This window comes from Haemaphysalis longicornis, unplaced genomic scaffold, assembly GCF_048455015.1.
Source record: "Haemaphysalis longicornis isolate Haplotype H1 unplaced genomic scaffold, Haemaphysalis longicornis Haplotype H1 scaffold_26, whole genome shotgun sequence".
NCBI classification, from domain to species: Eukaryota; Metazoa; Arthropoda; class Arachnida; order Ixodida; family Ixodidae; genus Haemaphysalis; species Haemaphysalis longicornis.
This window is the reverse complement of record NW_027526319.1, coordinates 4724767-4749598: the sequence shown is the minus strand read 5'-3', so window position 1 is coordinate 4749598 and position 24832 is coordinate 4724767. Positions and strand designations below refer to the sequence as shown.

Sequence of the window (24832 nt, the reverse complement as noted above, 5' to 3'; positions counted from 1 at the left end):
GCTCATCGCACTGCCTTCTCTTCACACTATCGCCACGCTTCCTTCCGCCGTTTTCTTTGTCTTCGCTTGTTCGGTTACTACGCAGTTATCGCCGCCAAGCCACAGCAGCGACCGCCAAAGTGCTGCGCATTAAAACTCAGTGTCCTTGCACTGTTTGAAAGAGGGTGACCAGGTAAGCTAGGATCCGCCTGAGTAGCGCAGAAAAGAAAACAGCCTTGTGTTTAATTGGCGATCGAGCATACGTCGTGCTAATTGGCTAAAAGAAACTTGGAAGCACAAGGCTTTATTCCAGCGACAAACACTAAGCTGTCATTTTTCTTCCGCGTCGTGCGCATCTCATTGTGACACACCGACTCAAGCAGCTGCCTTAGAATTCCATGCTTAAATCTGCGCCAGCAGACCGCGCGTGTCACCGGTGAGTGCGAAATGGATAGCTGCGTATGTATGCTACCGACACCCTTCACCCCATGTACGTATTAATCGGAAACAACACACCGTCGAAAATGTCGCTTCGGAAAACGTCCAAGCAGGACGCAGCAAACACGGAGAAAAACGTCACACTGATCCCTTCACAAATCTAACACATAACTCTACCTCTTGTGTTCGACACACTTCCTGTCTACGATGATTTATTGTAGAATATGTAGAAACCTAGGCATATGCAGCTTCGTTGGAAGAAAGTATGACAGTGAAGCGCAACGAAATCTAAAATGTGAAAATTTTCACCGTCCACAATATAAAAATAAATAACTGAGTGTCCCCGAAAAAAAAAGAAATTTATGAGTGCGTACCAACAATGTCACGCCCTGATTTACAACAAAAATGCATAATTGGCGGAGCCAGCATATTGTATCCTTATTAACAGCTTAAATGGATGCTGTTCGTCGGATATAATATAGAAAACCGCAGCAATACAAGATATAGAAATGTTAAAGAAAAACACATAAATCTTATGCATCCCTTGTAAAAAAAAAGACTGAAACATAAAATACTTAAAAAACCACAGAAACACGAATAAAATAAGTGTAAAAGCGAAAAACCGTTCAAGAGCAGCATTTGCCGAAAAATTCCTAATTGACTAACACGTTAAATCCCTATTATCGCGGTAATGTAGGTCATTATTTGTTCTAGGACATTGCGTAATGAGTGGTTTCGTATTGAATGCTTTTGGGGGTAGAAACAAGGCCCAAATGTTTATAATTTAGATACTAAAAGAACTCCACAATATTATGGCACGTCGGACGAGAGCGGAAAAATTGTTTTGCAAGTTTTCTACGACTTTCTACGAAACTTTATATTCTACGACGCTTCTAACATTCTACGACGCTTTATATCTTGCCGAAACGGACAAATTTGCAACGTGCCTGCGTAAGATGGTCGTAATTATCAGTATAGCCCAACTGAAGAGAATTTGCAGGTTCAATATCGTTTGACCATAAAATGTATATGCGTTTTTTTAGAACTGGGAATACAAAGTTTTTTTGTGAGAAGTACTGATGCAGGAAATTTAAGAATTTTAGTCGCACCCTTACTGCTTACTTCATTCTAGATATTTGTATACCAGAAGAGAACGCAATCGTGCTTGTAGGAGGGATTTGTTTCGACAATATTGTTCAGAGGGGAAGAATGTGCTTCCGCTAAAATGGGCTTTTTGGGGAGTTATGACTATTGCTATTAATATGCGCGCGCTTGTAAGCATTACTCGTTAGCCCTCCTCCGGAAAAAAACCACCCCGTCTAAGTGAAATTGCAACAGTATATAAACTAAGAATAGACTAAGAAAAAAAGGCACTAGCATCTCTCTGGATGTGCGAATGAGCCAGCGAACAGTGAGTGAAGTGGAGAATTCACTCGAGGTGGGAGAGGCCTCACCTGAGGAGCATTCGGCCGTCCGTGGTGAAGCCCCATTCCTCCAGTTCATCTGTGTTGAAAGATGGGCTCACAGTTATAACGAAACTGTCGCTCGCTTCCAATGGTCGAGAAAAGGGGTCCTCATAATATGGAATTCTACTTGGTGTCAAACAGTACTCCAGTTTCTGGTTTGCCTCTGGGTGAAGGATGCCCAACCTGATTTGGAGATTGAACGGCCACTCGAGATAGCGATCCAGTTTCCCTGTGTGGAGTCTCAATAGCAAAATGACTTTATCGACATTAACAAAACAAACGCCTGCAGACACGCAGTAGCCTCTCAGGTGCACCGGCTCCAGCATAATCCTGGAGTAGTGTTCGGATTCTGCTCTTTGCCTTAGCGACCGATATTCCTCAAACGTCCACGTCTGCGTTGTGGCAGCTGGAATGATCGAAGGCAGGATAGCCAATGCCTTCTGGCGGTCTTCAGCTGAGCTGCTTTGCGCCCAAGCAATCTTAGACGCATCCTGCGCCAAACTATTGCTGTGCGTCTCTGCAGATTCTGCAGAGTTTCGCGCCCGTGTTTCTCGACTGCCATTGGTGCTTCGAATAAGTTCCCCCAATCGATCGTTTTGGCGATCAATAGCTTGTGCAAGTCGATCCAACTCGGCGTTAGTTTCCCGCTGTCGGTCTCCCATTGCTTCCCTGAAAGCAGCGAACTGTGTAGCGAGCTCACTCTGGTCTATTGAGGAAATCGTGTCGGTTATACTTTGCTTGAAGGCCTCAATTTTTTCCACAAAGCTGTTATAAAACGTCTCCTGTTTAGCATACGCATTCTGCGTGAACTCGTCAAGCTGATCTTTTAGCTTGGCCTCGCGAGTGCTCATTTGGCTTAGACTATCTTGGAGTAACCTTGTTTGAAAGCTTCTCTCATCCGCTTCTTCGTTCCGAGGAGTCGTAGCCGTGACGGCGATTTCCATATTGCGGCCTAGTTTTGTCATCTCGGCTTGAATCGACGACATGGCCGTTGAGATGGTGTTGTGTATCCGCTGAAAGCCATTGGAGAGGTCGGACCTTGTCGCACTGAGACTTTCTTCGTCTTCGGAAGCGTTTGTTCTCGCATGAACGGAAGCTGTACTGGGTTCCCTGGAGGCGTCACAGCGAGATTCCAGATGTGCGCATACGTCGTTGGCAAGGATTTCCGCAGAGCATTTGGGACACTTTGCCGAGTGGTGCCCGCACTCATAGTGAAAATGTCTGGAAATGTCCGCAGCAGTCGTGGCGACATTGCAGCCATTGCGGTGATTCCAGCATCGAACCTGCAGCAGAGAAAGATGAAAATGGTTAGGGCACGAGGTCTCAAGCTCCCTTCGCCATTACGTTACTCGCTACAGGTCTGAGAAATTCGTGCGTACTAAAAAATAAACAAAGCTTTGAACGCCGTGTTGAGGTTAATATGTATAGTAACAAATAAGGAAAGATTCATAACGCCTAGTGTGAACGCGTGGTACACAAATTGTACACACGCACTTTGATATTAGACGCAGACACGTGCAGAATTATCAACCTAAAAATCGGAGCGCACTTGATCTGCACGAATATTTAAGAAAACCCCGCAGCGCTTCCAGGTTCTCGGTTATTCTGAATGTTGCAGGGCCAGAGCACCCGTCGAACTCCGGGTGTGGCAGTATACCCAGGTGTGTAAGAGATACGAGAAAACTTGAGAGCGTGCAAGTTGCAACTAAACCCAGAATTGTCGGATGTCGCATTGTTTGGAACAAACCTCAGGATTAGTTTGTCGTGATGATGCACGTTCGATTTAGAAGCGAAATCCCGTTTGATATAATATGAATTGGCCTGTGACGTGATCAAAAATTTCTGGAAGGAACAATTCGTGCCTTTGTTGTAAAACTCCAAACCACCCCCCCCTAGCTCCCCCCTCTCCCCCAATGGCTGAATCAAGTAGTCGATACGCACACGAAAGTATATATCTCGCGAAAAATTTGTAGATCTTAGTCTAACCGGAAAAAAGTCCCCCACTTTAGGAGCAGTGTATAGATTGACCTGTGTTTAGTTCGCACGGAATAACAGGAACGTATGATTATGATGGCTGGGTTTTCTGGCGCAAGGCAAGCTGGGACATAGAGCGCCACTTGTCGCTCGAATAACAGAAATGTACTCTCGATCTTTGAAAACCTTGGGGCCCAGCAATGTCGGCAACGATATCACACCCTTTCCGTGTTTCCTTCACTAGCTATGTGATTTCTAGAACCCTACCCCATTTTTACGTTTGTGCTGAAACAAAATCGTGAGAATGTGATTGGCATTTGTTCGGGGCTTTTTCTGTAAAGGAACATCATTGGATAAATTAAGAGGCTAAAAAAATTCGGCCCCAATTCACGCTTTGAAGCTGGTTGGACTGCGAAACTGTAAACAAGACTCGCAACAATTACTCCTGCGACGTCACTTGAATTGACACACGTGGCTCATCAATGAGTGAAACAAAAACCGACCGAACGCAGCCGCGACGGAAGAAAGAAAACGGAGAGGAGCATCCGGCGAAGGCGGCAACATAGGGCAGCACGCGTACTTTTAGAGTCATCTCTCTCACTGCCTCCCCCTCTTGTTTCATGCGCGACCGCCAAAGAGCGCCCTCCCCATCCTGGCCTCCCCAGGCGCTATTCCCTTCGGCGGTTATCCAAACCATGTGAACGCCGTGATCATACTTTATGCAGTTTGCACTTCACGCGAAGGTTTCGAATGAGCGAGGCTTGTAGACCCACCTCTGGGCTCGTTAAGCCTACCGTCTGTCTTCCTGTCTCCTCGTGTGGGCGCAGCTAAGGGGGATTCTGTTTCAGGTTGCGCTAGCGCATGAACGCAGAATGTGATGCTCCGCCCAAAAAAGCGGGTTTGGGGGGGGGGGGGGGGCACTTCGGCCAGCGGTAACAGGATTTTCGTTCAGCATGACGAAGAGTCAAGTTCTTTTGCCGCAGTTTCCTACAGGACAGTCTGTTTTGAACATGGTGTTTCTTCACGTGGATATGCGTGCGCGTCCTAATCGCATGGAAGATTTTCGTGGTACTTCGACTCGTCTGGCGCTGCTCCCCGATGTTTTTGCATTGGGGACGTATCACATGAGTCAAGTCTGGGCTGTTTACGTCACATCAGCGGATGGCGCTGCCTCGATGTCGACACCTTTAAACCAGGAAGCCCGCAGAAACTTCACTGGCTTTTGCGGAACGTGCCGGACGACGCCGTCCGAGCTGCGCTTACGGTACACGGGCGCGTCGGCGAGGAGAGCAGGTAGTCGTGGCGGGTCGACGGCATCGAATACAAAGGTTCTACGTTGCGTTCGGGCACCGTGAAGTTAACGGCACGTGTGACGGTGGACGACTTGCTACATGAGCTTCGTGTTGAGGGCGACGTGACTCTCGCCGTAGTTGCATGCCGGGCTCCCCAGTGCTTGCGTTGCAACATGAAGGGACACATCCGTCGCGAGTGCGAAGTGTCCCGGTGTTCGTCGCGCCGATGCTTCGTTCACGAGGCCAGTGGGAGTGTCAGGTCGTACGCGACTGTCACCGGACCTGCGAGGGACGAAGAGCTCCGTAAAAACCTCATAGACGAGGCGGACACGGAGGAGATTGCAGCGGGGACCAGTGGTTAGGAGGTGAGAGAGCCTGCTCCGGTGGTACCAGTCGTGTCGAACCTCACCGTAGCGTTCCTCCAAAGGAGGTGCTTGGTCAGCCGAAGACGCCAACACCACAAGACACCTCGAGCCAGGACAGCAGTACCAAGGCGCCCAGACAGGCGAAGGGGACGAAGAAGACGACGCCAACTCCTGCAGTGTCCGTGCCAACTCACGGACATGGAGCTCGGGAGCGACGGGTCTGGCGGGGCCGAGGCAAAGCGGCAGCGTGGAGGCAACGACACCAGCTTTTGTCGCAGCGGTTGAAGCATGCGGTCAAAAGTATTTTTGAAGTGCCAATGACACAGACTACATTCTTAAACGGGAACATTTTAAAGCAGAAATAAATGGATAGCGCTGGAGATATCGTGCGTCAAAAAAGCACGACGAAGGGCAAAATAAAGGTTTGTTATGAAGTACCCTGGATGTAGTGGTAAAAAAACCACGCGGAAAAAAGATATTCAAATTTTTATAGCCCAGCTCGAAGCTCTTGATAAGGAAAGATATCGCGGTGCGCTTGTACGCACGAGAAGAGTCCAACGTATTTTTCTCGGCGAACCGCCCACCAAAAGATTTTTAAGCTCAGAAAGAAGGTGCGTTCGAAGCAATGCGATAACTGTAATAGAGAATGAAAGTGTCGTGAATAATGACCAGGGTAGCATTCGACATAGCTTGTGGGATCAATACGAAAACTTGTTCGCGCGTCATAGCGTTGATGCGGCTAAATTTAAAGATGAGTTTTTACGCTTATTGCAAAGCTTGGACAAAGAAATGTAAGAATATATTGCAAGGGATATTATTGCTGAGAGGTGACAAAATCTATCAACGAGCTGAACCCCGGAAAGACTAAGGGCCCCGATGGCATAACGGCAGTTTTCTACAAAACGTTCTAGGATGGCGTTAGTCAAGTATTGTGTAAAGTGTACATACAGTCATATTATGATGGGCTCTCCCGCCTTCATTCCTGGAGTCGCACAAGATTTTCATTCCGCAATCCGACGACGAAGCAAAACTCTCCAGGGTACCGCCCAATCAGTCTGACAAGTGTGTACTACAAAGTTCCAATTGTAAAGCGGGTTTATTGCCTTGACAGCGCAAGGAAGGAGGGGCACTGAGAAGTGGCAAACGGATCGGTCGCCCAGCCGGCAGAATGTCTCGAGCACTCCACGAGCTTCATGCCGATGACGATGCCGCTGCAGTGGCTGACCTTGTTGCCTCGTCGTCTGTACAAACCAGGTGGTCAATCCCCTCGAGCGGGCATACGCCAATCACAAGGACAATGCTGACTGTTGTGGCCGCGTAGCAAATCAGTTGTTCGTTAGTGCTCGCAAGGTGGCTGCGCGCCACTTGCTCGTCTTTCGCACTACAATTACCCCCACGACGAAGGGAGCCACCCTGGCGACCTAAGGGCACGTCACGACGGAAGGGTCGTAGTACGGCTTGAGGCGATGCACGTGTACCGTTTCGCGTCCGCGGCAGCGCAGGTCAGGCGACGGGGTGAGCGGCTCCACAACGTAATTAACGGAGAAGGTTCGTTCGAGTACGCGGTACGATCCATGGAACTTGGAAAGGAGCTTGCTAGAAAGTCCAGGTGTAGTGGAGGGTACCCAAAGCTATACGAGGGAGCCGGGAGAGAAAGTCACTTGTGGGTTGTCACCGTCACGCCGATGTTTTTGGTGGAATTGGTCTTCGGAGGTAAAACTGCGAGCAAGCTGACGACACTCCTCAGCGTGGCTGCATAGTTGAGAAACAGGCGTGTATTCGGAAGCGTCGGGCCGGTAGGGTAGAATGGTGTCGAGAGGGCAGGATGCTTCACGGCCATGGAGGAGGAAGTAGGGCGAGAACCCTGTAGTAGTCTGCGTCGCGGTGGTATACGTGTAAGTCACGAAGGGGAGAATCGCATCCCAATCGGAGTGGTCAGCAGACACACACTTGGCGAGCATATCACCAAGGGTGCGGTTAAATCTCTCCGTCAACCCATTAGTCTGGGGATGGTAGGCTGTAGTGCTGCGGTGGGTGACGTTGCATTCTTTGAGAAGAGCCTCGACCACTTCTGACAAAAAGACACGGCCCCGGTCACTGAGAAGTTCCGGTGGTGCGCCATGACGCAGGATGAAATGGTGCAAAATGAAGGTTGCCACTTCGCGCGCTGTGGCAGCCGGTAGCGCGGCAGTCTCAGCGTATCGCGTAAGGTAATCGACGGCGACAATAACCCAACGGTTGCCGGCAGCAGTCAGGGGTAGAGGGCCGTATAAGTCTATCCCGACCCGGTCGAAAGGGCGCGCGGGGCAGGGCAAAGGCTGTAACGGTGCGGTTGGTGACTGCGGCGGAGACTTGCGACGTTGGAATTCGCGGCATGATTTGATAAACTTTGTTACAAAGGAATACATTCCTCGCCAAAAGTAGCGCAGCCTCAACCGCTGGTGGGTCTTAAAGACTCCTGCGTGGGCGAATTGCGCATTCGTGGGAAAATTAGCACATATTGTAGAGCGCAGGTGACGAGGGATCACCAACAACCACTTGCGGCCTTCGGGGAGGTAATTCCTGCGATACAGAAGCCCATCACGAATGGAAAAATGCACGGCCTGACGTCGCAGTGCCCGCGAGGCGCAACGTTCCGTAGGGTTCGAAATCATGTCAAAAATGGAAGATACCCAAGGGTCCTTGCGTTGCTGCCCTGCCATGTCCTAAAGTGGTTCAGATGCCTGTGTGTAATCAATGGCTGTAATCTCGGGCGCATTAATGAATAAAGGTGAACGAGATAAAGCATCTGCGTCGCTGTGCTTGCGTCCAGACCGATATATCACTCTAATGTCATACTCCTGAAGGCGAAGAGACCAGCGTGCCAGGCGACCGGAGGGATCCTTCAGCGACGATAGCCAACAAAGGGCATGGTGGTCTGTGACCACATCGAAAGCTCGACCGTAGAGGTAAGGTCTGAACTTTGAAATAGCCCACACGATGGCCAAACACTCTTTCTCTGTGACAGAGTAATTAGATTCCGCCTTTGTGAGAGTGCGGCTCGCGTATGCGACGACGTACTCGTCGAATACCGCCTTCCTTTGGGCAAGCACTGTTCCCAGACCTAAACCGCTTGCGTCGGTATGGAGCTCGGTGGGCGCGGAAGGGTCAAAATGACGCAAAATGGGAGGTGACGTAAGTAAGCGGCGTAGGGTTACAAAGGCTTCATCGCAATCAGGGGACCAGGTCAACAAGTCGTGACTTCCGCTGAGCAACTTCGTCAGAGGCGCAATGACGGACGCAAAGTTGGGCACGAAGCGTCGGAAGTAGGAACAGAGTCCGACGAAACTGCGCAGAGCTTTCACGGTAGTCGGTTTCGGGAAGTCGGCAACAGCTTGGAGTTTAGCAGGGTCGGGAAGAACGCCGTCCTTTGAAACAACATGGCCCAAAATTGTCAGTTTGCGGGCAGCAAAATGAGACTTTTTAACATTCAGCTGCAGCCCAGCGTCGGTAAGGCACTGCAGGACTTGTTCCAGGCGTCTGAGATGGGTGTCAAAATCAGGCGCAAATACAACGATGTCATCTAAGTAGCATAAACAGGTTTTCCACTTGAGGCCACGCAGAATGTCGTCCATCATGCGCTCAAAAGTGGCAGGCGCATTACATAACCCGAACGGCATCACGTTGAATTCGTATAACCCGTCGGGAGTAACGAACGCGGTCTTAGGCCGGTCTTCATCTGCCATCGGCACCTGCCAGTAACCCGAGCGGAGGTCTAAGGAAGAGAACTCGGCGCCTTGCCGATAATCTAATGCGTCGTCGATGCGTGGCAACGGGTAAACATCTTTCCGGGTGATCTTGTTCAGTCGCCGATAATCGACACAAAAGCGAACAGACCCATCTTTCTTGCCAACAAGAACGACCGGTGAAGCCCACGGGCTGTTAGACGGCCTAATGACACCACGCTGAAGCATTTCATCAACGTGCGCTTCGATCACGGAACGTTCTTTGGCTGATACGCGGTATGGTCGCTGCCTCAAAGGTGGATGAGAGCCAGTGTCAATGCGATGTGTGACTGTCTGCGTGCGGCCCAGGGAAGTGCGCTGGCAGTCGAAGGTGGATCGGAAACGGTGAAGAAGAGTGAGCAGCTGGTTGCGCTGGACAGAGTCGAGGTTGTCGTCTACGGAGTGAACGAAGGTGGCCGAATCAGATGCACGGGGAAGAGGCGGGCTTAGCGAGCTGAGCGACAGAACGTTGGATGCATCCGGGAAATCGTTTATGAGGCGAGCGTCAATAGCTTCGACGCGTCCAAGGGACTCGCCACGATGCACGGTTAAGGGTGAAGAGGAGGTATTGCAGATGGAGATCATGCTAGCACCATTTTCGATTTCAAGATTGGCATAGGGGAGAGGGGCGCCCTGGTGACGCATAAACAGATTAGAGGGGGTAAACACAACAGTTGCGTCTAACACCATATCACAGATTACCGGCACAATAACTGCAGAGGCTGGAGGGATTGTGGAGTCTTCTGCGGCGCACAGCTTGAATGTAGTGGTTACATTGTGCACTGCAGTACCACACAGCGGAAATAGGAAGATCTCGGCAGGGGCACAGTCAATAACAGCGTGGTGACGCGACAGGAAGTCCCACCCCAAGATAATGTCGTGGGAGCACGAGGAAAGAACGACGAATTCGATTACATACATCGCGTTTTGTACAAAGACACGGCTTGTGCAAACGGCTGAAGGCTCGACGTTATGCGCCGTAGCTGTGCGGAGACGGAAACCGCATATTGGGGTCGTCACTTTTCGTAATTTGCGGCAAAGTTTGGCGGCTATAACGGAGATGGCTGCTCCCGTGTCTACAAGGGCGTATGTGGTGATTCCATCAATAACGACTTCAATCGCATTCGTAACAGACAGGCCAGGGCTTTGGTATTTCGACGGCGCCGCAGTTCGTGCCTCCGGAACTGCGGCGATTAGTTTTCCTCCTGGGCATTCGGACGACGGCGCAGCGGCGAAATGGAACAACGACGTGGGGAGAACGACCGACGGGCATCGGGAGCTTCGCGAGGGGGCAAGCGATAGGGCGGCTCGACAGGGGCATTGTTGGACGAACGCGGAGAAGTGTACACGTCAGCAGCAAAAACTGGCCTCCGGTAAGCGTCTCCGGGCGGCGTAACTCGACGTCGGCAATAACGCGCTACGTGACCAGAAACTCCACAGAAATAGCATATCGGCCGGTTATCGGGCGTGCGCCATGGGTTGCTGTGGAGCGGAGCCGGAGGTGTCGGCAAAGCCGGAGGAAGGTAAGGCGGTGGCTGCGGGCGGCGTAAAGGCACGTAAGCGGTAGGCGGAGCTTGCCGTGCCGCAACTTCAGCGTATAACGGCGCCGCTACAGGCAACGGCTGCGGAGCAGCTGGCGTGGTCGGTAGGGCTTCAGCTACTTCTTCCCTAATAATTCGACGAAGGGGCGACGACAAGCAAGGATCTGGTACCGGTGACGATGGCAGGGATGTACAAGGCAGGAGAGAGATGTGCCGCGCCACCTCTTCACGAAAAAGCTCCTTGAAGCGGTTCAGTAGCGACAGATTTTCACCAACTCCCAGCTCACAGAGCGGCTCCTCACGCTCCAAAGGGCAGCGACGAGTGAGGCGACGCTGCCTGCGCAACTCGTGATAATTTTGTAACAAGCTGATGCCGTCTCGGACGCTCTGAGGGTTTTTCGCCAGCAGCATCTGGAACGCGTCCTCATCTATTCCCTTGAGTATATGCTTGATGGTGTCTTGGTCAGGCATGGAAGGATCCACGCGCCTGCAAAGGTCGACCACATCCTCGATGTAGCTGGAAAAGTTCTCGCCGGCCGCTTGAGCTCGCTCTCTCAAAAGCTGCTCCGCGCGAAGCTTGCGAACCGCTGGCCGGTCACATACCGCCTAAAAGTTCGTTTTGAATGCGTCCCAGGTTTCGCGATCAGATGGGTGGTTGAGAAACCATTTTTCGGCAAGTCCCCTCAAGGAGAAACTGACGTTATTCAGCTTCATGACATCGTCCCACTTATTGTGTGCGCTTACCCTCTCATAAGACGAGAGCCATTCTTCGACGTCCTGGTCGTCTGCGCCAGTGAACATCGCCGGCTCACGCTCACGGATCACCCCGGAGCAGATGACAGCCGATGGCGAAGGCGGCGTCGTGTTTCGGGCGTTAGTAGTCATGGCTGACTCAGCGGTAGAGGGCAGGGTGCGACTCCAGAGCTCCAGGCTTGCGGGAACACTTGCGGGGGGAAGCTGAAGAGCAGGACGAGGACGGAATCCGCACACTCCACCAAATTGTAAGGCGGGTTTATTGCCTTGACAGCGGAAGGAAGGATGGGCACTCAGAAGTGGCAAACGGATCGGTGGCCCAGCCGGCAGAATGTCTCGAGCACTCCACGAGCTTCATGCCGATGACGATGCCGCTGCAGTGGCTGACCTGGTTGCCTCGTCGTCGTCTGTACAAACCAGGTGGTCAATCTTCTTGAGCGGGCATACGCCAATCACAAGGACGATGCTGACTGTTGTGGCCGGGTAGCAAATCAGTTGTTCGTTAGTGCTCGCAAGGTGGCTGCGCGCCACTTGCTCGTCTTTCGCACTACAATTAAACGTACTGGCTTCCCGCCTGCAGGCTGTCACTGAAGATATTGTGGGGCCGAAAAAACATGCGGAATAAAAGAAATGTCGATAGTAACCAATGTTCACACAGCTAGACGCGTTTTAAAGTGTTGCGACAGCATTCGGGGTGCGTTAGCCATGCTCAAAGTCAACCTGGCAAAGGTGTTTGATCAGGTGTCGCGCAAAACTTCTTTTAGACGTGTTAGAACATGATAATGTAGGGTCCGCTCTTCTTGAAGGTGTGCGCATGGACTCTACCGGGGGCGTGACTGCGCTTATTGCCAGCAAAACAATCGGCAAACTCATCCCGGTTCAAGGCTCAGTGCGTCAGGTTTGGTTGCCCCTTGTCGCCGTCGCTTTTCTGTGTCTATATTGAAGCATTTTGTTTGATCATTATTAAAAGTCAAAGACCAGTGGCTTTCGATCAGAGCAATTCGATATCCGTGTTCTTGCCTATGCTGACGATATTGCTCTTGCGTCGATAGGAGGAGCATACGTGTTGCTCTAAATATGTTAGCCTTTCCGTAAGTATAGTGCCAGTGGCGCAAACTCGCAAAATGTTTGAGTATTTGGCTTGGCCACCGGGGTAGTACTCCAAGAGTGGTTTAGTGCATCAGTGGGCAGACAATTCCAGCGAAATACTTGGGAGTGCGTTTGTAAATTATCCGGACAGTGCTCCTCATTGGCGCAGGCGGGCTGTTGAACTGCGCAAAAGAACCGAGAAATTGAAAGGCACTGCTATTTCAATATTTGCGAGGGCGGCAGTGCGTAATTTGTTTTTAATGAGTAAATTATGGTACGTGCTCCTAGTAGTGCACTGGTCGCGTACAAATGTACAGAATCTGGACCGCATATGTGCAGTGTTTATTTGGGAATTACATGGGAGAAGACGAGCTGGGTGCACCTGTTTCGGCGAGTGCGTCTCGGGTTTTTTATTTAACCAATGTATTACTGCAATAAGCGGTTAATCGTTTTTTTTTCTTTGTGAAGTAAAAGGTCCTTTTCTACGGACTTCCCGTCCGATGAAGTTGTCTACGGCACTTCCTGACTTTGTAGTTGCGCCTGCGTGTTTTTATGTTGTAGAACATAGAGGTTATTTCAGTAAGGTGGTACAGGCCACCAAGTTATTACGCGCCTGCGTCACGCTAGAGAACTTGTCTAGCATCACGCGGAAAAGATTGTATCACGACCTTGCTGAGAGGGTATTGACTGTTTTGCTGCACAGATCAGGGTATCTGTGCACAAGATTTTCTGGACAAGATGTTCTGAAAAGAGCTAAAAAAATGGCGGTTCCGCCGCGGGTGAAGACGTTGTCTTCAAACTTCGCGCGGTCGTCTTACCCGTGAAAACTTGGAAAAAAAGAAGTGTCTATACCTCCCATGGGGTGTTGACTGCTTCCTGTGTGAAAAAACCATAAACTGTTGAACGCGTGTTCCTAGAGTGTTCGGATGGTTTTTTTTGTTTTTTGTAGCGTGAGTTACACTGCCCGAGGTTGAGCAGTTTTGCGTGGCCCCTGGAGAGTCGTACTGCGCATGCTCGAGGAGCAGTGACGTCACACTGCGCACAAAAAGTTAGTCGCTGCCCGACGTCTCTCACACACCCCACGCACCCAGGGTCTTCGCTGACCTCTGTTCCGCACGTGGCGGCGGTCCATTTGGTGATCATGCGAGGGGTGGCCGGGTGTGGTACCGATGGCTCGTGCATCGCAGCAACACCGGCGTGCGCCTGTGGAACCACCTTAGCTCCGGGGTGATTGGTGACGCTGCGCCGGAGCCACTTGATAAATGTACATGTGTCACATAATGTGTATACCGTGTGCGTGTGTCATCGAAGCAAGAGTAAGCATGATAATCAAGATAATCCGAGACAGTCAGGAATGCTAAGAATAACCCGGTGAACCTTAGCTCACCCGTCGTATATCCTGGCGTAGCCAAGCTAAGCCGCTGCTAATTTTTTTCGGGGAACTGCTTCAGTGGACCTTGAAGAAAGATTTTCCTCTGGATGCACATGACATCCGGTTCATATCCATCGAGAGCGATGACGGGGTGTCATATGACATTGTGATGGCTGTGGCCCTGCATGACATTTGGAAGTCACGTGTTGCTATACGCATCGAGATGTTGATGCAAAGCGTTCTAAGGGACATTTTTCAGCTTTCGTGAGATTGAGGATTGAAGTGTGGAGGGCTCAGCCTGTACCTCCAAAGTGGCTGTCCGCCAGGGAGGCAGACAAAGCTTAAGCAGTTTTAGCCGCTTTCTGCTAGCAAGGTTTAGGCACGCCGATGTTACTCTTTTCAGTTTCGGCTGTACTATTCCACTTCTCAACGTAGCGGCCCAGGCAAACACTCCTGTCACTTTTTCTCTCTCCTCCTCTCCCCGGTGTGTCTGGGGGCGCGCATGCTTGATAACCATCTTCTATGGCGATAACTGTTGCCGGTGCATCCGGTGCTGTAAGGCATAGCGAACGCGTGCGTCTCATGTTGTGGAAGGTTTCTCGTGCGTTCTTTCTCGGACACTACGGTGCAGAAAAAGAGACGCCAAGAACACCAGGAAATAACGCAACAAGAAGTCTTTTTGCATCCTCTAGAGAAAGGCGAGCAACTCGTTCGTATGCCGTGAAGCTCAACTGAAGACTAGGGCTTGTGTGAATCCGAGGTTACCTTTAACTAATTCGTTTGATTTACCCGCTCCAAGTCGCAACAACGCAGAGCATGCAAAACACTTCCTCCCAGTGTTTTTCCATCTCTGCCTCTTCCTGGGGCGAATGGAGGTGCGCATGCGCGACAACGGGATAACGGTTGCCACTGCTGCCCGAGCAACAGCGTTGCGCTAAGGAAACTGCGGGGTTTGCGCGCGCCGTAGCGTAGTAGAAATTTTGTGCGAGTGTTCTCAAGCCCAGAGAAGAGGGGATGCCCCATAGACAGGAACGAATCGCAACTAGAAGTGATTTATCTTCGTGTTAGCAAAAGGCGAGACACTTATGACAGCACTGGTGTCATGCTAAGAGCTGTACGACTAGGCGTACCGTGTTTGATGTGAACTTTTGGTATGTCGTGTCGTACATCAGTGCTTATGGCCGCGCACTGCATTTGTGCTCGGTCGCATTTTCGTAACATGAATGAAGAAGTGCGATATCCGCTGCCGTCTTAAGCCCGTTCTACACGGTGCGATTTTCCCTGTGATTTCGCAGATGCGGCGCCGCTCGTGTGGCAAAACGACCTTTTGTCGTTGCTGCGGCAAAGTGCCAAATGTTTGGAACGATCGAGCATCCCCGGCGAACACCGCTCGTGCAGCGTAGAGGCGGTAGAGGGGCCGGAAGTTGGTGGGCCGGAACACAACTTGGTGAACGTCACGGCCACGTCACGGCATCACCATTTGCACGCTTAGCAACCAGATGGCGCTGCTTGCATACGCGTGGCGTAAGCGCGGCCGCACCAAAACAAACGTACGTGAGTTCACACGTCGCGTGCCGTTTCACACGTCGCGTGTCGCGTGCCGTGATGTCCGCGCATGCCGCGGACATCACAGCAGTTCGGTGAAGTACATAAGAACCGAAGACGTCCCGTCCGAGGTAAACCAAAACGCGCTATGCACGCGCAACAAGTGAACCCAGGGTTGCTTGCTGTGTTTGTCTTCTCTGCTATGTGTGCGTATATCGAAAAATAATTGCTAATTGTTAAACGAAACCGCTAATAAACTCATATCTACTGCAAAAAAACATGAAATAACTGCCCCAGAAAGTACAAAAAACGTATTTTTTAACATCACAACAACCTTTGATCGTGAGAGACCTAATACGGTCTGCACACAATGTGTTTCTGAAGTGCGAAAATCGGGACGTTCGCAGGCCCCATGTAGACGATATTTCTAGGCATTGCGAACTTCACAAGAGCGAATGTTCGTTCCACCGAATTCGCAGGCGAAAAAGCACCATGTGGAATGGGCTTTACTGGGCGAGCAGCGTAAGTCTGCATGGCTGCGCGCCGGTGTCAGCCGCAGGCCTAGCGGGTGCCGCGAAGGGCGTGGGGCCAGCACCATAGTGACAGGGAGAAACGAGGGGTCGAAAGCAATAGAGAGTTTTAGCAGTCCGTCTGTTCCGTCGTTTGCGTAGTTGCCGTGTTGAGCGGGACCCGACTGCGCCTGCGCACGCGGGAAGGGCGAAGAGGCACACCCACCTTGACGAATGCACGGGCATGACGAGGGCCAGCCCTGCCCTCACGCTACCGCGGCGAATGCGCAAAGGCCCAGACGGGTCTTGGTCAACACGGTAAGCACGTTCAACATGGAGCATACGGAGTGCCAAACTTTCTATTAACACCCCTCCCCAGAATCCGCCTCCCCGCTGTGTTGCGATGACAATTCGTCGTCATCATCATCATCATCATCATCATCATCATCATCATCATCATCATCATCATCATCATCATCATCACCAGCTTATCTACGATCACTGCAGGGCAAAGGCCTCTCCCATTATTCTCCAATTACCTCGGTCCTGTGCCAACTGTGACCCATTTATCCCCGCAAACTTCTTGATCTCATCTGCCCATCTAACATTCTGCCGCCCCCTGCAGCACTTGCCTTCTCTAGGGATCCACTCTGTTACCCTTAATGACCAGCGGTTATCTTGCCTTCGCATTACATGCCCTGCACACGTCCATTTATTCTTCTTAATTTCTACTAATATGTCTTTAACACCAGTTTGCTCCCTGACCCACTCCGCTCTCTTCTTGTCCCTTAATGTTACACCTATCATCTTCCGCTCCATTGCCTGCTGAGTCGTTCTCAATTTAGGTTGAAACCTCTTAGTGAACCTCCAGGCTTTTGCACCGTGGGTGAGTACCGGTAAGATGGAGCTGTCATACACTTTCTTCTTCAGCGAGAATGGTAGGCTGCTACTAATTATCTGAGAATGTCTGCCATATGCACCCCACCCCATTCTGATCCTTCTAATTATCTCTGCCTCGTGGTTGGGATTTGCGGTCACAACTTGGCCTAAGTAGATATATTCGCTTACCACTTCCACTACCTCGCCACCTATCTCAAACTGCTGTGCTGTCCCGAGGTTATTGATCATTACTTTAGTTTTCTGCATATTAATTTTCAGGCCCACGGTTCTACTCTGTTCGCCCAGTGCGGAAAGCATGCTTTGCAATTCGTCCCCCGAATTACTTAGTAAGGCAACGTCATCAGCAAATCTGAGGTTACTGAGGTAAGTGCGGAAAGCATGCTTTGCAATTCGTCCCCCGAATTACTTAGCAAGGCAACGTCATCAGCAAATGTGAGGTTACTGAGGTATTCTCCATTAACCCTTACTCCCACCTGTTCCCAATCTTACGTTCTGAATACTTCTTGTAAGCATGCTGTGAATAACATTGGAGAGATTGTGTCTCCTTGTCTGACACCCTTCCTTATTGGTATTTTACTGCTCTCCCTATGGAGGATGATGGTAGCTGTAGACCCATTGTAGATATCCTCTAGTACTCTTACATAATGCTCCTCTACCCCCTGGTTCCGTAATGCCTGAATGACTGCTAGGGTTTCGACCTAGTCAAATGCTTTCTCATAATCTATGAAGGCTATAAATAGGGGTTCAGTATACTCAGCGCACTTCTCTATCACCTGATTGATCGTGTGAATATGAAGGCGATCGTGTGAAGGTGTGAAGGCGGCATGAAGGATTTGAAAAATTACAGGCCGATCAGCTTACTGTCAGTCGTCTACAAGGTATTTAACAAGGTAATCGCTAACCGAATCTCTGCAACCTTAGATTTCAGCCAACCTAAAGAACAAGCAGGGTTCCGTAAAGGTTATTCAACAATGGACCATATTCACACGATATTCACACGACCATGACAATTATTACGCCTTTAAGCTCCAGATGCCGGCGGCGTTTCTATGGCAATTACTAAACCGTAATGTTTTCCCAGGCTCACCAGGGGAGGATGTGGCGCTAGTACCGGAAGCAGCCCGGGCGCTGGGTTGAAGGCTGAAACATCGTCCCCTGGTTTTTGGCTAGCAGTTTTATTGTTATTGTTTTGTTTGATGGTGCAGTGCTGGGTCAAAGTAAGGCAATAAAGAATAAAAAGTTGGCGGGCTAACTCGCTAAGACGACGGGCTGTCGGTCCGTTACTCTATTCGGGAATAGGTTCGATTCCTGGCGGCGCTGCAAAGTTCAATTATTTAGCCTGAGAGTTTTCTGGTGGCGCAGACACTTAAATTTCCTTGGCTGGTTGAGGTGTGCTGCTTCACAATAAAATATTTTGGAAGCTCTCAAAACAAGTAGCTTATCCTTCCCCATAATTAATTAGCCCCAACGCGAATTGGTTGGGAGAAAATCCTCCGAAAAGCTTTTGGGCATTCGTTTACGTTACTTACATAACCAAAAACAAGTTGGACAACTGACCAGTTTTATAAAATATAGGGGTATCTCAATGGAGAAAAAATACTTTTTTTACTGTCTTGGCGAACGGATTTTCTTATATCTGTAAATATCAGGCTTTACAGTGTTAAAATTCCCTCTTAGGACTGTTCCCCTTCTTAGATGTGTAATTAAAATAAATTCTTCTCGCCTCTGGTAAATTTGTATATTAGCCTTGCCTGCAAAAAATCAGTTCGATATACCAAGGGGTCTAACATATATTATGGGATTTGAAAAGGAACCGTCACAAAAAAAAAAAGGTCGCGGAGCTTACTATTAGAACACAACCCAGTTACTTGTCACATAATACACTAGCTACTCAGTGCTTTAAATAACTGGCCATGGTTAACATAGCAAAAAACTATGCGTGACAATCTGGACAACGCCGCCTGTATTAACATTGCCTGACGCGTCGCGCGCTTTTCAATGGGAGGGGTAGGGACGCTTAGTTCAGGCACTGATCCGCTATGTGGCGCGTGCCGGCGGACTTCTCGCCTGACGTCACTGCTCGCGAGTTGCGAACGCTGCACCCACTTCTACGACGTGTGTCTGTCAGCTTGCCTGTTGGGCTTCAAGGGCCGTTTCGCTTACATCTTAGCCGCGATGGGGTGCTAGTTCTGTGGCGCACTGGGGATCTTGTTCAACGTGTCGCTCGCTTCATACTTGCTGCATTTTTCCAAGGATAAAGATGGAGGCAGACTCAAAAAGTGTAAGAACATACTGATTGTCGGGTGGACATATAGCTAACAGAAGAACGATATTTTCGGATGGGGCAGCCATTATTTTACTGATATGTTTCTTTTTGGAGTATTTAGAGAAGAAAAACTTGCGTGCACGTTTTTTTTCAGGCGCTCACTTCTACGATTACTTTCCAATAATATCACGTGCTTGTAAACTTCAGAAAATTATAGGAAACAAAAGGATAAGCAGCTGGGATCCCGCCACACTGTCCGGCCGCTTCTACAATACAGTCCTCAATTTTAGAAGTGCGTACCGATGCGGAGTGCGAACAGCGGGGTCAAAACAATACCTAAATGCGGAGGGGATAGAGGTGGGATGCCCCACTCAGAAAATTTCAGGGCCTGTGATCCGAGTAGATAAGCGCGCAAAGCCGGCATCAGGCTGCGGCAGCGCAAGGGATTTTGCTTTGTGACAACGGAAGTTTTATCAGTGACAGACCAAGACAGACAGGCATGGTGAAAAACAAGAAGGCGTAGGAGCGCCGCCTCGGGAACGCTAAACAAACTTTTCACTATATTGCATAGTTTCCGAGAAGCGGCGCTGGCTGGCGGACACGAAAGCACGCTGGAAGGCTACGGAGCGGGGAAGGGTTGGAGAGCGCAACAGGAGAGTGGCTGTTTGGCCATTTTTCGCTCACGCGTTAGGCAATGTTTATACAGGCGGCGTTCACCTGGATAATCTCAGCGCCCAGTTCGACATAGGTTCATTCAATACGCACTTATAACATTGAAAGACAACACATAAATTGAGCAAGAAAAATGACGGGCTCCACAAGCAGAGTGAGTATAAAGTACTTTTTTTAAAATACACCCACTGTTCTTGCTTTTATAGCCAGTAGGGGAAAGTAATCTCATATAGATAGGGGGCTTGTCGCCAAAATTAAAAATTTTAGTGATAATTTTACGATTATGCATTTTATTGTGAAAATATACGTCAGCATGTGAATTTGCAAAAACTTTTAATCTTGAACTCGAGTTGGAAAAGTGCTGTATGTATTATGTTCATTGAGTCAAGGAAATTCGTTACTCTCAGCGAATAGCATCAAAGAAGCAGCCGTTACTAAGTGCACGGTCTAGACTAGTAACGATTGCCTTTAGGTTCCATGCTTAGTGGCAGGACTTACCTACCATTCTGTGTGTAGTAAAGGTCTTAAGGAGTTAATAAACACAGCCCGTTACTATCCTTTTACTATAATTTTGTTGAGTGCTGGCATTTACTCGCCCACTGAAAGCCGTTTCTTCATCACGGAAAGAAAAAAACCGCAGGGCATCCGCTTGTTTCGCTGCAAATAGCGACAAACGCCAATATTCGTTAACGCGTGCTTTGTCTCTCCCTCCTCTCCCTCACACCCTTCCTCTTCTGGTACTATTGGTGGCCGGATCTCGAGATTCACGCCGCAGAAACGACCGCAGGAGCTTAAGACGAATATTATTCGAGACAAGACGAGTTAACGAAACGGACGTTACAGTGACGAGAAGATTGAGATACTACTCTCCTAAAGATGCAAAGTTCTCTATGGGCAACCAAGAAATAGTAAAAGTACGCACTTCAGCCTAGGAATCTCCCCGTCATAGATAAAGCGTCTGACGTGTTGAGGCTCACTGAATGCTGAGGCGTTGGCATGCCCAGCTTGTCGCCGGCTGTTGGTAGGTCGGTAGGTCGAACGCCACGTCACACAGTCGATGCCGGCGATTCAATGCGTGGCTGTCGACGGCCGGCTAGTGGACTCAGCAGGCATGAAAGCCAGGCAGTTTTTCCAGGTGTCTTCAACGACGGCCTCGGGGAACCATGGCTACCGCGTCTTGCGGGCAGCCCTAAGAAGCCTTGCTCCTCCGAATCCATCCTCTTGCGTCACCGGCCGTGACCTCGTCCTCTTCTTCCGACATGACTTTTTTCTTCTGTTAATCCGCCGGCTATTCTTGTGAGGACATTCTTACAGGGCACATATCCAGAGAGGGCGATTGCCCACGTTAAGTCGTTAAATTCATCGTCGTCGAAGCCATCATCGATGCGCACACCACCACAGTCCTCTATCTCATTACACTTCAATAAGGTTTTCCGCAAGCTTTCACGTATCTTGTTGCCGCTTGAGAAGGGTCTTTTGTTTTCTTTGAATGGATTTACTCTGCAGAGACAGCAAAAGGCTGTCCTCTTTCGATGACATTTACTGCTAAGCGGGCAGAGACGCCAAGCTAGTTAAATGGGAGGAAAAAGAGCGGAATTGAAGGATCGTCTATGTTCGGTTTGAAGAAGTGCGCAGGCAAGCACCGGATACTCGAAAACCCACAATGAATTCAGCTTCGCTGTGTTCCATTTTTACGCAGTAGAAAGCCTGCTAATGTTGGTTTGCGTTTCATCTCGCCTGTATTCGACGCCATTTTAAAAGCGCTTGTTGAATCCGAAGCATTAGTAACCTGTATAAGTTCGGCGTCCATGGCATAGAGAAAAGACAACTGCTCAAAAAATAAGAAACAGGCAAATGAACAATTGAAACGAAGGAAGTTTTCTTGGGGAAGCTCCTAAAAATACCCGAATTTATCACTTGAAAATAAAATGACATTTTGTTCAGGGCGGATTAAAACAAGGATCCTCAGGAATACGAGAAAACATCTCGGTGATTCCAGCATACGAAGGCGGACGTGGTGAATTGACTGTAGCCTCCGACATAGAAAGGTTCGCTGTAGGCATAAGCTTCGCTGTAGGTTACATAAGTAATTTCAGCGTACTAATGTCAAAGAAGCAGCTAGAGCACGAGCAAAGCGCGTTTTATCCTCATTACCATCCAGGCGATTAACCAATCCTTTCAGCCTACACAGCAGGTTTGAACGCGCGCACATTGCCTCGCTCATCGACATAGCCGCGTGTCTAAGGTACTGCTGCACGACACCTGATAACGCTATCTAACAAAACGATTTAGCAACTCCCCCAGGTAGAGAGGTAGCGCAGCTTGTATCTGCACAGTAACTTGCCAGCTTCTTTCTATGGCGTTCAGTTACCCTGTCCCGCTGCGTAAATAAATAAACTGGCCTGGGATATCGAAGTTTTCTTGTCAATTTATCACAGGAACCGCACATATTTATGCCGTAATCGTCTCCGGGTAAGAAAATGGGCGCGGAGAAAAAAATTTCCGCATTGATATCAGCATCCGTACCTGCTTTTCCAAGATGCTTCTGGCAGGAGGGTTCATCCAGGTGACGTTATCGGGCGAGCAGGTGTCTCCGTCCAGAGGGCAAGAGACCTGTCCACTGCGCTCACACTGTTCGTAGCATGGCTTGCAGAAGAAATGTTCGCACCGGAGGAAAGCTTTGACGTTGGGCACAAGACCGCAGGCGCTGCACACTTTTGCCGAAGGAAGAGCTTCAACGAAGAACAGTGGCCTCCGGTCCAATTCCTCCGAGAAGCCCACGAGCGTGTACTCGTGGCCGCCGGACGCCATTCAGCCTGATAGCAGCAACGCCCTGCACCGAGCGCGACCGCCTTTGTTCGCCGACTGAGCTGACACGGGCCGGAGCACCTGTATCTCGGGACACTTACGTCAGAGCCGCGATTACCGATAGCGCTTATCTCGACGTTTAGCGGAATTCACTCCTGCGTGATTGCTGAGCGGTCCGCGATAGCACTCCTAGAAACCGGTCTTTTTAGTAGGTTCAGCGGTGAATGCGTGCAGTTGAGAATACACTGACAATTTCAGGGGCCATGCCGCTTCTAATGTTTGGCCTAGCCTTATTCGGTTAGTTACAACTTCTTAAGCTGTAGAAAATCGAGGGAATGTTTATTGAGGATTTTTAATCGAGGATTGTGCTTTTTTGCAAACGAGTAAGAAATCTGAGCAAAACATTGTTTTTTCGGGATGCCGGTGTTTCTACTCGCCGCATTCGAAAGGATCGTCAGTTATCAAAATTCTGCTCTCCATATTCCCTACTTCTGGCTCTTCTGATTACAGACATGCCGGTAGAATTCTTCTGTGGCGCATAGCTCTGATGCTATGGGCCACACTTGGATTTTGACATTTCATGTATCCGGAGGATAAATACGGGGCTGCAGAGTTTTTCCGCGGTGCATCAAGAACTATCACTGCGGTGTCGTGCTACGCAGGGACTTAATTTTGAAGCAGGTAGAACCATGATTGTAAAGAGAAGAATTGCAACAGCAGAAGCATACGGCATTTTTCTTTTTGTAAACCCCATAGCTGAACATCACATTCTTAAGTCCACCAATTATACACATTCGCTGAGAGTCGTCCATACATTGTCACCTGGAAAGTCATCGAAAACCACGTCATTATTCTTGTTTTCAAAACCATTTTATCAGCCTATTCTTCAAACCTTAAGGTGACTGACAGTGTGCTGGGTGCCAGGCCGCTCTGGCATCACCGGAAATGAGCTGGCGTATGAAATGGCCGCCAGCGCTGCACTCGAAAACACGGTCAACATAGCAATGCTACCTTTAGAACCTCAAGACACATAAGACAACTCTGTAAAATGCGGCAATCAGAATGGAGTGAACAAACATACAACATACATGTAATGAAGCCACACATGGGACGATACACGACTTACTCACACAACTGACACACCGAAGTGACCTTAGCAAGGTTACGGATAGGGCACACACACGCAATGCACTCGCACCTCCTCACTGGCTCACCAACACCCATGTGCAGCGCGTGGGGAGAGGGCTATCCGTAATACCCATGCTCATCTACTGCAAGGAACTTGACACAACTCGACGCAAACACTTCCCACAACTATACACACAACACATTACACAACACCCATCGTACTTTTAAGGAGACAAGTCCATGTTTCCCCGCAAAAGCATTTTTTTGTGTCTCACTTCTGTGAAATTTTTATATCTCATGTCTTATCATGCATCATGACAACCCGCCCTTTACAGCAGTCATCTTCATTGACTCTTGTTTGTTTTTAGTGTGAAACAATGGCAACTAAATTATTGGGGCGTAAAGCAGTAAGGACACCGGCTATACATCCAATGCAGATGCCACTAATAAATGTTGACAATGTTTTGTGGCCTTAACAAACAAGTACATGAATAAACAAATGCATACAAGCAGCTATCTCCTTATAATGGCCCCCGCAGGGGCACCTTGTTCGTTCAAGGTGACGGTAGTGGCGACACCGCGGACCCCGAGCCCATGTGGGTTGGACCCACCCACGCTTTAGGCTGTGCGTGGCTTAGCCGTGTCCAGGGAAAAGGGGATCCTGGTGGCTGAGCCGACACCGAGGTTGTTGTGGACCTTAGGGCCCCTTGGTGGAGGCAACACGCCACTTTGGCCCCCGCTTCTTGTAGACGGCACCCCCGGACTGACCCGGCCGAGGGGGAATCAGCCAGTCGCCCTTTCCTGTCCCCCTCTCCACTCTTTCGCTTTCCTGTCTTCTTTCTCCATCTTTCCTGTCCTCTATTTTTTTCTGCTTTCCGATCTCCTCTTCCAGGCGGCAAGGGTTAACCCTGTGTGAATGGCCACCCTAGGTTTCTTTATGCAGGGTTATAGTGGCCACGTATGGCTAACGC

The 24832-nt window shown here is 49.6% G+C and overlaps 1 protein-coding gene across 1 annotated transcript in view; it reads right to left on the bottom strand.

Annotated features, from left to right (window-relative positions):
• The window catches only part of LOC144172818 (uncharacterized), a 35629-nt gene extending 12857 nt beyond the window's left edge, over nucleotides 1-22772 (bottom strand). Inside the window, exons 1-2 of the mRNA XM_077701446.1 lie at nucleotides 22452-22772; nucleotides 1872-3166 (exon numbers count right to left, since the gene is read on the bottom strand). Coding sequence (XP_077557572.1) covers nucleotides 1872-3166; nucleotides 22452-22736 — 1580 coding nt within the window. The 5' untranslated portion in view covers nucleotides 22737-22772. The remainder of the gene's footprint in view (nucleotides 1-1871; nucleotides 3167-22451) is intronic.
• Nucleotides 22773-24832: the final 2060 nt, after the last annotated feature.